The sequence below is a fragment of the Ornithodoros turicata genome, chromosome 10 (genome assembly GCF_037126465.1).
Source record: "Ornithodoros turicata isolate Travis chromosome 10, ASM3712646v1, whole genome shotgun sequence".
NCBI lineage: Eukaryota > Metazoa > Arthropoda > Arachnida > Ixodida > Argasidae > Ornithodoros > Ornithodoros turicata.
Window position 1 is genome coordinate 32,405,120 of NC_088210.1, and position 13,708 is coordinate 32,418,827.

General features: G+C 45.0%; 1 protein-coding gene across 1 annotated transcript in view; it reads right to left on the reverse strand.

Annotated features, from left to right (window-relative positions):
* Positions 1–2,729: 2,729 nt before the first annotated feature.
* Positions 2,730–13,708, reverse strand: part of LOC135370596 (uncharacterized) — a 51,290-nt gene continuing 40,311 nt past the window's right edge. Inside the window, exons 3-5 of the mRNA XM_064604365.1 lie at positions 9,180–9,322; positions 6,087–6,228; positions 2,730–4,814 (exon numbers count right to left, since the gene is read on the reverse strand). Of these exons, the coding sequence (XP_064460435.1) occupies positions 4,568–4,814; positions 6,087–6,228; positions 9,180–9,322 (532 nt within the window). The 3' untranslated portion in view covers positions 2,730–4,567. The remainder of the gene's footprint in view (positions 4,815–6,086; positions 6,229–9,179; positions 9,323–13,708) is intronic.

Genomic DNA, 13,708 nt, shown 5'->3' on the forward strand with positions numbered 1-13,708 from the left:
CAATACCTGAGTATTTGGGTCAAACAAGGGATAGCGTACAAGATGTCGCCATAGTTCTTCAGGAACAGAACTAAATGAACAGAACTCTATGAAACAGAAACAGAACTCGCTAAAACAGAACTCTATGATCTCAGTTGTCGCTGCGCCATTAAACTTACAATCAAATCAAAAAGTTCTTCAGGTGCACCACTATACACTGCTAAAACAGAACTTCGCCACATAGCACGCTCCTACACTCTTAAAAATGAACTTCACCGCATAGCACGCTCCTAGCCAACCATCATCCCGAATGACAACGTTCTCTAACGTTCTACTATCGTACGTATCGTACGTCGATAGCGCGTTCCACAGAATCAGCTGCTTCCAACTTGACCGGGGGTGCATTTACCTGATAACGGGACAACGCGCTTTCTCCCAAGCGAACACACGGTGCCGTATTCGCGTTCACTGCTGTTTTAAATATCTCTTTAAATCAATGGGAAACGCTCAGTTGATCCGAGGTTCTCGTCCTTCAGGGAGGTATATAGAGCAGAACACACTCGCCGATATCCTTGTGCGGGCGGTCTTCCAGCGGAGGTCTACGATACGTTTTGACTACACTTGCGTTCTTCAATATTTTCTAATGGCACGATACGGGGTAGCGTACCAGATTTCAGAGTGGGGAGAAGTACTCATGCTGAAGTTAGATCCACAACGGCCTCAATCGTAGCGCATCGTAACCTCGCTGAATTATGGCTATAACCTTTTCTTTGTAATTGGAACCCGCTTATATAAAATTGTTTCTCCAGGTTGGTACTCCCGGAGACACTGTACCTTATTTAATACTTCCGGGCGCCACTCAGGTGTCCATCTTGCGGCATGTCTAGGACGATGAATCATTGCTTATACTTTGCCATGTTGCACCGCTGCACAGGGTTGCACAGAAACACGTGACAACATTCGAATGGTCACTGTACACTATTAAAACAGAAGTGAGTCAGGTAATACCGCCACGAGCCAGCCGTCGTTCAGGATGATACATCTGCCTTATTCAAAACAAGAGGCACACACACATTTCTTTTTTTGACAATGAAAATGTAGAATGCAAAGAGTAAAAAAAATGCAGATTCCTCGCTTTTTAAACAAACAAGGGAGAGAAGGACGTCGTTTTGGATGCTGCACTCTTAAAAATGAACTTCACCGCATAGTATGCTCCTAGCCAACCATCATCTGGAATGATATCGTTATCTTCCCTGATTTGTTGAAAACGGGAGGCGTACGCCTTATTTGTGACACTTATGAACCGCATAATTGTCACAAAATTGGCGTACGCCTCCCGTTTTCAGCAAATCAGGACAGATAACGATATCATTCGAGATGATGGTTGGCTAGGAGCGTACTATGCGGTGAAGTTCATTTCTAAGAGTGTGGTTGGCTACACTCTTAAAAATGAACTTCACTGCATAGCACGTTCCTAGCCAACAATCAACTCGAATGATATCACTATGTGCCCTGATTTATTCAAAACTGTAGGCGTACGCCCCTTTTGTGACACTTATGATGTTCATAATTGTCACAAAATTGGCGTACGCCTCCCGTTTTCAGCAAATCAGGACAGATAACAATATCATCCGAGATGATGGTTGGCTAGGAGCGTGCTATGCGGGCAAGTTCATTTCTAAGAGTGTAGGAGCCTGTTACGTGGTCAAGTTCAGTAAGGTGTCCCCTCCCCCCAGAACTCCCCTCTCCCAGTTTCCTTTTTTCTTTTTTTGCTATAGTCGTGACGATGCCCACTTGAGTGGGGCCAACAACAGCAAGCTACCTTGACCCCCCCATCTAGCCCCGTTTTCCATGTAGCCATTTTTTTTCATTTCCATTTTCATGTAGCCCCGTGGCCAGGTGACGGTACCGAAAGAACGAAGCGCGTAATAATGGAGCGCAAGTCGCCTCTCTGTATAAAAGCTATTCACGTCACCTCTGTCTTATCTCTCTTATCTGTCTATCACCTCTTAAAATATTGATGGCAAGCACTCGCACAACGATGAAGAGTAAAGAACGGGGCCGAAATATGGTATAGCGAAACGAAGCAAAAATCTTCCAAACACGCAGACGACGTCGTCATTGCAGTGTCGTCTGCTATGGTACCGTTACTTATGATGCGTGGAATGATGCAGGTTCGCGCGCACCTTGAGTAATGTACGGTGGCGGTAATGCGAATTAAACTTGCATGACCTCGAAGAAAGCGCAGAAATATGCGGGTCGTCTGTCGTTAATCAGCGCCGTCTGTGAACGGTGATGCGGAACTGCGCTGGGCTCCACGGGGGAACGCGTTCCTGTGCGCCGAATGTAATGGTTGAGAGTATTTGAGCATGAGGTCGCTGCTGGTTATAGACATGAAGAATGCACAAGCGATTCTATCATATCCCCAACAACACCGAATATCCTCTAGATGTAGGAGTAATGTCCCAACGAATTCGTGCGTCCGATGGATATCCCTAAGACATCCATCGGACGTACGAATCCATTAGGACATTATTTTTACATCCAGAGGATATTCAGTGTTGTTGGGGATACGACGTACGTCTTTCTAGCTAAAGTAATGGATGGATATGGGACTCAGAATTAACGTTTCAAAGAAAGGAAATATCGAAATATTTCGAAAGAGAGCGTTTAGAGGTTGATATCACGGATAAGAAACCTTTTTCAAACATGACATTTTATTTCTAACAGAGATACAGGATCAAGTTTCTTTGTACTTATGAAGTCTAGCACCTGCTCGTCGTTTTGAAGGAAATTTGATTCGTGCTCTCTGCGATGTGCTAGCACGGCTGAAATACTACTTTCTCCGGAACAGCTTGAAAACAGAAACTTGAAACAAACTCTTAACTACTTCTGCTTTAAGCACGTTCACGTGTGTAATGTGAAAGGTAGGTGTACGCTCATCCCAATACAGCTGAAGGACGCTGTTCGAGGGCTTCTTCTGTACATATATATATACATATAAGAATATAGAGTAAGGGTTTCGTAGTATGTTGTTGTATGTATGTACAAGATTGGAATGATGCTCTGATCCTAAGAGAGTTACCAAGATCTAGGAGAAATGTTTCACAAAAAGAACAATGCAAGATCGGGTGCAAGAACAACAGATGCATAAATCTATGTACAATACCATATATTCCAAAGATTAGGGATCTCAGCGTCGCATTATATAGATTCACACACTTGTGCGACAGTAATTTGGGTTTACCTTTCATTTTTATCTTTTTTTTTTCTTCTTTGCTGTCCAATTTCTCACCTTCATTTCTTCTTGAATCCCAAGCTCCTGCTGGGCCATCAACTCTAAAGGGGTTGCAACACCTCGCCCCAAATTATGCTGGATATACAGGATGTTTCACCTAACGTTAGATTAGATTACATTAGTATAGATTAGAAAAAAAGGTAAGGTTATCATCCCACAAAAGTATATTAAAAGATCTGCTTGTCTGAGAATTATGGGACCGACGGTGTTCATCTTTGGCGAACTTTTGCTATGACATAGAGCACTTCGAACATACGAGCACATACGATCAATTTTCGGTCGTGAGAAATTGGATTTTCTTCTTTGGAACTCCGAAATTTGCCAACCTAAGTGTCACGTTGATTTTCCCAATTTTTACCCCATTCCATCAGAGAATACATATCTTATTACAATGGTAACAGCTGGGACAAAATTGCGAAGACCTCCGTTTTGGGAGGCGCAAATTATCAGCCGTGCTCAGTTTTTTCGCCAAGGTAATGGAACAAGAGGCGGTCGAAAAACGGTGGCCCTCGCCTCTTCCTTTTTCTCCTTCACTGTTGTTTCAGATGTTGCTTCACTGTTGTTTCAGCGTTTGAACCTTACTGCCGTTATCAACTGAAGCATGGAAAAAGAAGCTGAAGGGGGAGGGTCACCGTTTTCAGGTGGAACTATAGGTTTATGGAACCAGCATGTCCATAGTTGTCTTTCAAAATCCTTCCTCTGTCCAAATCATTGACCAGCATATATGAACGTAATCTATGTACAGATATGAGGCATCCCCTTCGCTGTCCTTTTTGTATAACTCTCCTGTAAGGATTCCGTCCCTACAAACTTGTACTTGCACAACTGGCGTCGCCACACAGCCACTATATCTCCGCAAGGACCAGGAACGAGAAGGACGCGAAAGAGTCGAACTGCCGCACCGCACAAGTTTCACTGGAACGTTCAGCTCAAAAATGCGGCTTCCTCGGCAACAGCAAAATCCTTCAACACTTCAGTAGACGAGAGTGACGCATATTTTACCTTCCTACGAAGCAGCAAGTGCTACGTCACCCAGCTGGATAAGAGTACCCGTTGAATCTTACGAGTACCCGCTCCGTGTACCTGTTGCGTTCCAAAATACTTACTCCCATCACAAAAGCAGGACAAAAGAGTTCCCGCTGCGAGTAGAACTCTTTACAACTACTATACGCAATGAGCTGGAGCGATGACTCGTCGACTCACGGACGCTGCAGGACGTCCAGTCCTGGACTCAGCCACGTGGACGAGCAGTTCGTGTTTCCTGTAATGAGGCAACGCATGTACGCGTAGCTACCGTGGTACACTGGTGAATACGAGCATGAGAGCCAACCACACGACGCCCAGCGGGTCACGTGTGACGGATGAGCGGCTGCTGGAAGGATTGCAGGACTCTGTTCCGAAAGCGTACTGGCCACAGTGGTCGTCCATCAGGGGCCCCGATATGCGCTGCATGTGTCGGGCAAAGAAGGCGCTAGCACGGGCCCCACAGTCCCTGGTCACGTGGAAGTTCTTGCATTGGACGAATTCGCTGAAGGCACTGCAATGACAGGAATAATGACAGGAATAATGATCGTCGCGACGCATGTGGGTTATGGTTCCGAAATGGGTTTGTCGCGAGGATTAAGAACTTTAGTTCTTCTTCTGCAGGCTAGATGCATTGCGACAACCATGCATTAGACTCGATTTGATTGACTTTTTATCTATGCTAAGTTTAGGGACTATATTTGCGGCGCTGGGGAGTAAATTTTAGGGTCAGATATCACTCTTAGAAAAAAGGGTGAAGCGATTACACCTTTTAAGGGGTAATAGTTGTCGCATATGTTGTGCTTAAAAGGTTGCAAATTTCTGCCCGCTATTTCACTCTGCCACGAATGATAGGGCGTACGCCTTTTTGTAGCAATTTGGATATATGATAATTGTTTTTACCACCCCTTTACACCCTTTATCAGACGCTATGTTGACCTAGGTGGTAACTATAGAAGTTATCACCTTTTCACACCCTCTTAGAGTTTATGGACTGAAATAGGGAGTAATTGCAATCTAAGGGAGTATAGAAGCAAGTAACTCCTCTTTCAGTTTACACATTTTTCCTCAAAGGGCGTACCGCAGTCGGCGGGTACTTCGGTCGGCGGGTACTTCGGGTACTTCGGTCATTCGACCGAAATTATTAAAAGTCGTAGTGCCACAGCCCTGTGGGCCAGATTTCTTTGAGCTCTTCTGATGCCTCAGATAGAGCACTGAGCATCGGACAGGCATAGCAATCAGCCAGAAACTGTGTATTCACAGGAGGGACATCCTCGCGGAATATTCTAAAAACGAAAACACTGCTCACAGAGACGAAGTTCCGTCCTGTGTTGTGTTGATCATTCACATGGTGCGGAATATCGCCAGTGGTGTACTGCGCACTTAGCAGACGACACTTAGCAGACGACACCGTCAGCATCTTTCCTGTCGTCTGCTACAGAATATCTTGTGGCTGCGTCGCAGGATATTCCCCACGGTTAGCAGTGCACGTGAACACTGGACGTTGAGCGCTCGCGCTCAGAAAGCTGTGGCGTACTGCGCACTTAGCAGACGACACTTAGCAGACGACACCGTCAGCGTCTTTCCTGTCGTCTGCTACAGAATATCTTGTGGCTGTGTCGCAGGACATTTCCCACGGTTAGCAGTGTACGTGAACACTGCACGTTTAGCGCTCGCGCTCAGAAAGCTATATATAACGTTTTTCGCGTCTTCTGCTTCTGCGGGGAATGTAGCTCGTGTGAATACGCGGAGAGACAACAGGAAAACAGGTAAAAGAATAACTTACCAGCAGGAACGTTTTAATCCCTGATCAACGTCCTTATCTTGACTGACCGTCTTGGCCAGCATGAGCGTTCTTCGATATGCCGGGGCACATTTCGTAGCGTCCATCGTCACGTTCCGGTTACAGCGAGCGTGCCGGAGAAAGTCTGCACAAAACGCGAACAGAGTATATCTGTAATTGCGCAGTTGCCATTCTCCATGTATTAAAGCGTCCGCTTCATAGAGGGCGCACCAACGTCCGTAGCCGCGTAAGTCCGTCCGTAACGGTTGCGGAGAGGGAGGAAGAGAAGAAGGAGAGGGAAAAGAGAGGAAGGGAGAAATTACAAAGAAGTGATTGGGGAAGACGATGATTAAGAAGAAGGGGAGGAGGAGAGGAGAAGAAGAAGAAGAAAAAGAATGAGGAGGGGAGGGCGAGGAGGAGGAAGTCAGAGATGCAGCCTTCTTTTTTTTTTTTTAATTTAAGTTGTATCACAATCATTCCAAGGGACGCCTTCTTCTGCGTAGAAACGAATAACGAGGAATGATACATTTTTAGAAACATCCTCCCCGTTAGAAGTGCGTTAAAAATTTTGGCTCCGTTTATCCAATGCGTAATATTGCTTTACTGTAGCGAAGGCGTACGCACTTTTTTGTTCCCCTGCCATAAACCGTGCCATTAAACACACACAGCCAATCGACTAGTAAGTTGAAAGGAATAGGCGGCAGAAAATAGATTACGAACATTATGGAAGAGACGGGGAACGCGTGTAAGTACCACATTTCTCACTTCAACAGAGATTTACCGAAGTAATATGTGATCCTGCATGCTATGATTATACGTGCATCGATACCCTTACACCCTCGAATTATCAACGTCTCTTCAAAATATTTCATCCCTCCTTCGCTTTTTTTAAATATTTTATTTAGCTTTCGCATGCGGAGGAGAGCCCACATTTAATCTACTACTGCTCAAAATGATCCTCGTTCACATAAAACGTACATTAACACAAAAGTAACACATTACTATTAACACCATTCAACTATACTTACTACCATAAGAAAACACACTCGAGTTCCGAACAATTCGTTCTGAAATTACATTCGATGAGGCCACTTTGCCGTCCGTCATATCTTCTCTTTTGTTTTCACACCCTTTCCTCTTCCCTCTCCATCATCAGCATCATCACCCTCGTCAAGCACAACTGTCCTCCCCTACTAACTTCTTCGCCGCTCCTCAGCCCTTTCCCAGAGCACTCTCTCGTCTCGTCCTTGCTCTCGAAACGAAAGCGGTGGAAAGGAGAACGTTAGAGATGAGAAAGGGTAGTGGCTTCTTCCCTCTTAACCGCGGAATGCTTTTGACGGGTGTCATCAAACATGCGCTGCTGCGAATTGGGAATTTTCGTGGAGTGTATGTTTAGTCGGGTTTTTGGTTCCTCGGGGAATGAAGTCGTCCCCCTAGTGATGAGATATCGAGCACTCTGCGGGCCATAATGCAGTCATTTAACTCGGAGTGCACTTTCTAGGGAATGCCTGTATATTGTTGTCGTTTTCAGAAAGCAAGGATATGACAGTCGAGGCAGCCCTTATTGTGATTGGAGGTTTGTTCTGGAAAGATAACGGCTGTTGAAATGTGCTAGGATGTTTTTTTATTTTTTTATTTTATGCGGTGCAGCGGATGGGATTTTGTTTGGAAAGCCACTTTTTGTTGCTCACAGTACCGTATTTTTGAGTGACAGTTAAAAAAGAGTTGTGTCGCAATACGGTCGATTTGCAGCTAAAAAGGGGATTGCATATGGGAATAAACACGTTTAATCACCCGAAGTGATTGCGATCGTTGAGCGACAGTGTATGCCGAGATTGCTCGCAAAGATGTAACGCGCACATTGCAATGAATATAAACAAGTTGACACTATACCCACGCTTTTTGCGGTATGCAGCCTCAACCAATAGCGAGGTTACAAGGGCTGTGCGTCGTATCAGTGCCGAGAGTTTGTATCCGCGCATTGGAGAGGGGGAAAGAGAGAGAGAGAGAGAGAGCTTGAGGAAAAGGGGAGAGAGAGCTTAGGGAAACCACGTGACGAAGTGTCTGCCCTATCACAATGCAGCAACAAGTCTCCTAGATCGGCATGGTACTCGGCTTGGGTTCGCAGAAAAGACCACGTGTACCTAACCTTGAGCTTCGATCCCCTTTTTTGGGGGGAGGAACCAATGAGGTCGCTCCACGGACAACAGGGGAGAGAGGGAAACTTGGGAGCTGCGCAGACAGCTAACCTACTTGCATAGCGTAATGGGAACAGACTGTTCCACATGGATAGCGACTGTCTTCGCTGTTGGTAGTTTCTTTTTAGGTCTATAGTGGTGGTGGGGGTGGGGGGGGGTCCCAAGTGCATGTCTCGCGTAAATTATCTGCAATTCTTAACGAGATTTCCCGAGAAGGTTAAGGAGGATGGAGCAGTTTCTAACGGCGTATTCCATTGGTCCATCTGGAGCGTTTCCTTTTGCCCCCAGGAGGCGCTCTGTCGCTCCACGACAGAGCGCTTTGTCTTGTTCCGCCCAGAAAGGAAGTGCAACAGAGTATTACTGTCGTCAACAACAAACAACGTTGGGCTAGTTTGGTAAGCATACGACATGGTAGAAAGCGCGCAAAAATACGGACTAGAAGAAGACGACAACACCAGCGCTGGTGTTGTCGTCTCCTTTTAGTCCGTGTTTTTGTGCGCTTTCTACCATGTCGTCCTTACTGTCGTCATTTCCGCATTTTGCGGGGCAAAAACAGGCAGACTCGCCTACGCTCTTAAAAATGAACTTCACCGCATAGCACGCTCCTAGCCAACCATCATCTCGGATGACGTCGTCATCTGCCCTGATTCGTTGAAAACGGGAGGCGTACGCCTTTGATGATGGTTGTCTAGAAGCGTGCTATGCGGTGAAGTTCATTTCTAAGAGTGTAGTTTGCCAGATAGACGCGGCGACTTCCGCCAAGCTCTCAGTCGGAGCATGATTGTTTTTCGCGAGTCGATTCGGACTGGCCACCTCCGTGCCGGAGTTTCTGTGTCGTATTCAAGTTCTCGCTCCAGATAGACCAGTGGTATTGGTCGTAAGTGTAGATAATACTGACCATCCTGCGTTGGTCCAGGGATGCAAACTTCGGCGATGATTTCCTTGGCCCCGGCCACCACTTGGTTAAAAACCCGTTGGAGGGTCTCTTCGAAGCACTTAGCCGTGTGTTCGTCCACGCAGTAAACGACCTGCTTCAGCCTCCTGAATGACAAAGAGTGGACACATGTATATAGTTCAGTATGTAGTGCTACTTTTCTCGTGACTCTTTACCAAGTGATATAAATTGACTGATTGACCTAGTCAGGTGTGAACTCAGAATGCAGAATATTCAGCACTTGGACATAAGGCAAACCAGCTGCATGACCATGAAAGTAGATAAACGTATTAAACGAGCCAAAAGAAAAGCTGCATAAAAGCAACGTATTCAGGACGCCAAAGGTGTACAGTCTGTTACCGTCGTAACCGCTGTATTTATTAAAACATTTACTTGTATACAGTACAAAGTTTTTCGTTTAGCTCGTTCAAGCTACGTCAACTAAGCCGGTAATCAAGCCAGAACTTCCGCTTAAAGGGGCAATAAAATGCAAAAGCCAGTTCACTTCAAATTATGTTGCACGTTCACTCTTAAAAATGAACTTCACCGCATAGCATGCTCCTAGCCAACCATCATCTCGAATGATATCGCTATCTGCCCTGATTTGTCGAAAACGGGAGGCGTACGCCTTTTCTGTGACACTTATGCTGTTCATAATTGTCACAGAAAAGGCGTACGCCTCCCGTTTTCAACAAATCAGGGCAGATAGCGATATCATTCGAGATGATGGTAGGCTAGGAGCGTGCTACGCGGTGAAGTTCATTTTTAAGAGTATCTTTATCTGCCCTGAATTTGTTGAAAACGGGAGGCGTACGCCTTTTCTGTGACAATTATGAACAGCATAAGTGTCACAAAAATGGCGTACGCCTCCTGTTTTCAACAAATAAGGGCAGATAACGATATCATTTGAGATGATGGTTGGCTAGCAGTGTGCTATGCAGTGAAGTTCATTTTTAAGAGTGTACGATCGGACACGTTCCAAGTGCACACTCCAAAGACAGGTATGCACGCGCTACTCCTGCTGTCTCATTGGATGCCGCAAATCTTTGCCTCTTCGAGATACCATTCGTTGCCGCAAAAGACAGCTCTGTTTTTATTGCGTTTCTCTTCTAATCCGTAGCGTTGTGCGAACTAATTTTGTTTGAATCGTACTACACTCTTAAAAATGAACTTCACCGCATAGTACGCTGTGCCCCAACCATTGCGGAGAATGATAGGGTTATTGCTTCTGATTCGGAAATAGAGGGGGGGGCGTACGCCTTTTTGTGGCAATTTCGATATATAAAACTTGCCATAAAAAGGCGTACGCCCCCCTCTGTCTTCCAATCACCAGCGATAACACTATCATTCGTGACAATGGTTGGCGCGCAGCGTGCTATGCGGTGAAGTTCTGTTTTTAGAGTGTATACACGCTTAGAAATGAACTTCACCGCATAGCACGCTCCTACCCAACCATAATATCGAATGATATCGTTATCTGCCGTGATTTGCTGAAAACGGGAGGCGTACGCCTTTTTTTTTGACAATTATGAACTGCATAAGTGTCACAAAAAGGCGTACGCCTCCCGTTTTCAACAAATCAGGGCAGATAACGATATCATTCGAGATGATGGTTGGCTAGGAGCGTGCTATGCGGTGAAGTTCTGTTTTTAGAGTGTAGTTGAAACACGAGAGCAAGTTGTTTTTGCATTTTAGTGCCCCTTTAAGACGCACTTCCTTGGGCAGCGAATTATATGTAGGAGATACCACGACAAAAGCCCTGGCGACCCTCTCTCAACTGCAGTCATCAGATGCGACAACACGAAGGAACAACGCACATGTGCAGACTGTTTGAGTGCGCCGTTATATATTCGAGAGCAGGAATGCAAACAGCTTAGTTGGACTCCATTCCTGCTTCCATTACCTTTGCAGAAGTCCTTCTGTTTGGTGTCATTTAAACGCGCTCTCTTTGTGCCCGCATAGCACGCCAGGGTGTTCTTCTTTCTAGGCACGCGCCGTGGCTGGTTTTATCCACGTTGCAGACGTGTCGTCGCTATTACCGAGTGAGAGGGTGTTATTTAATAAAGACCGCACGAGGTTGAGAGAGCTTATTGCCGTCGTCTGCTAGGGATGCCGGCACGCCAAAAGGGAATCGATGCCAGCGCCGTGCGGTGGCGTTAGCCAGCGAGGAGCTGAAGTGTACTTCGATTGGGAAGTGGCGCGAGTTACGTGAAGTGAGAACTGATCAATCAATCAATCAGATTGGTAATTGGGTACAGCTTTGGTCATTGTGCCGGATTATTGAAAGTGCTACGAAATTTCAGTTGAAAGCGTTTTAATTAAGTAACGATTGCCGTGCGTTTGCCGCGAGTTACATTTTACCGTTACGTTAACCGAATTAAGTATTAAATAGTTGCAGTCATAAGTTAGTTTCCCAGGAAAGTAGCCCGTTACTGTATCTACTTAGTGAAAATCTGGCTAATTAATCTAGTTACGGTTACAGTACTACCTAATCTGGATGAGTACTGAGTTACTACCCATTAAGACTGTATACAACCACCTCAAAGTATTAACGAACAATATGAAGAGAAGAAAAAAAAACCTCTGAAACAACTCAGACGAAAGAAAACAAACACAAACACACGCACACATAAAAGAAAAAAAGCGAAACTTTGAAAGACTGAACGCCTTAAATAAAACTAAGCCCCTGCATTATCTTCCCAGAGCTGACACGCCGTTTAGACCACCTTTCACTTAATTAATTTTTCCATTGAAACCGCCGCTGCTCGATTTTGGCGACTGTCACGGCTTCAGTACAGATAAGAGTACGTAACAGATAAGAACAATTGAAAAAAAAAAAGAAAATAAAGAAAAACCTCCGCCACGAGCGAAAGCGGTTTGCGGCTTCATTCCGGCGGCCGCCATCTGCATATGGGGAACGGAATGTTCGAACAGGCACAAATCTCACGAGCTTTTAAATGAGGCCGGAAATATTGTCATTGCTAGCTATCGGCGTGGCGAGCGTCCATTGGGGCCAAGGGATGACGACCATATCAGAAAATGATTTCGAAGTCTATCATTTAATTGCGTATTATTTGTTTAGTATGTAATGATTACTTATTTGGAAGTTTGACTGACTGGTGCAAGATTATTTTGTACCGCGGCAAAATACGATCTACTGATCATTTGAGCTGCTTTCTTTTTCTTTTTTTTTTAAAGCTGTAGCGTTGTAGGGCTATAACCACCGTGTACGTCCGTCCTAGCTTTATGGAGTCACGTGACAGTGACCACGTGACAACGTGATGACGATGATTTGAGTTTTTATGACGCATGAGCGCACGAAAACAGTGGTGACAAAGTATTTTGATCTTTCGCGTTCGGAATTTTTAATCCTTAAATACTTCCGACTTTATTTGTTCTCGGTACCTATCAAACGTAACTTTTCGATTATTTTTACTACTAGCTACTACTACCGTTATTATTACTATTACTATTACCGCTATTGCTACTACCGTAGCGTGTCTCTCGTGTTTGTCCTCGTTCCTGTTTCGCTGCATCGAAGGATCATGTACCAACCTGCCCATCTACTAACGAATTTTTACTACAACTTCGTAAAAATATTTAAGTTAATATTTACTTTAGTGTGCGTTCAGCTTTGAACGCTATGGAATAACCGGCATTCACGCTGCTGTGGTGCCTTATACCCATTCCCCCCATTTTTATTTTTATTTTCCATTTCCACTTTTCGCATTCCTGAGCAACGTTGATTCGTAATGGGAAACATAAAAAGAAACAGTTTTACAGCGGAGCGACCTTCAATTTAATCGACGCCCGTTAATTAGATAGCCAACGTACGCGTCTTCAATAGATAAGCAGCGCGGTATAGATAATATAACGCGGGGTACACATCTCGCTGCTGCCTCCTCCACCTTCCATACATTTTAGTAAATGTAGCGCGATAATGTAAATAAAATAAGATCAAAATAAAACGCGCGCGGTTTGTTCCTGTTCGGCCCATTCATTACGCACGGACATTTTCTGTGCAGCACACACACAGTTCCATCTTCACATCGTTCTAAGAGACTCATTAGAGATATGGAACACATTTTTGCATATTAAGCACATCTGGCACGAGCAAAGCAGTTCTTTCGAAACTATAGAGTATACACGATACAGATACAACGAAAAGTACGCATACATCCATACACGCGCATTTTGTGAAAATAACGATAAGACGCATTCGGAACCATACTGTCGACAGCAAAGAAGAAGGCCAACTGGCAGGAATATCAGTGACAGCCAGTATATATATCCAACGTCAACATGTCTTTGATCTGTTCACAAAAGAAGCGCACGCCGCGCAGAAATGAAAATATATTACCGAGCGCCAAAAAGAATAAAACGGTTCTCGCAAACGAGAAAGACGGGGACAACAGAATCCACTAAAGGGACATCCCCACGTGGCATGTTCCATTTCTTGTTGTTCATGCAGTACAGGATCTGTATAACGTTGG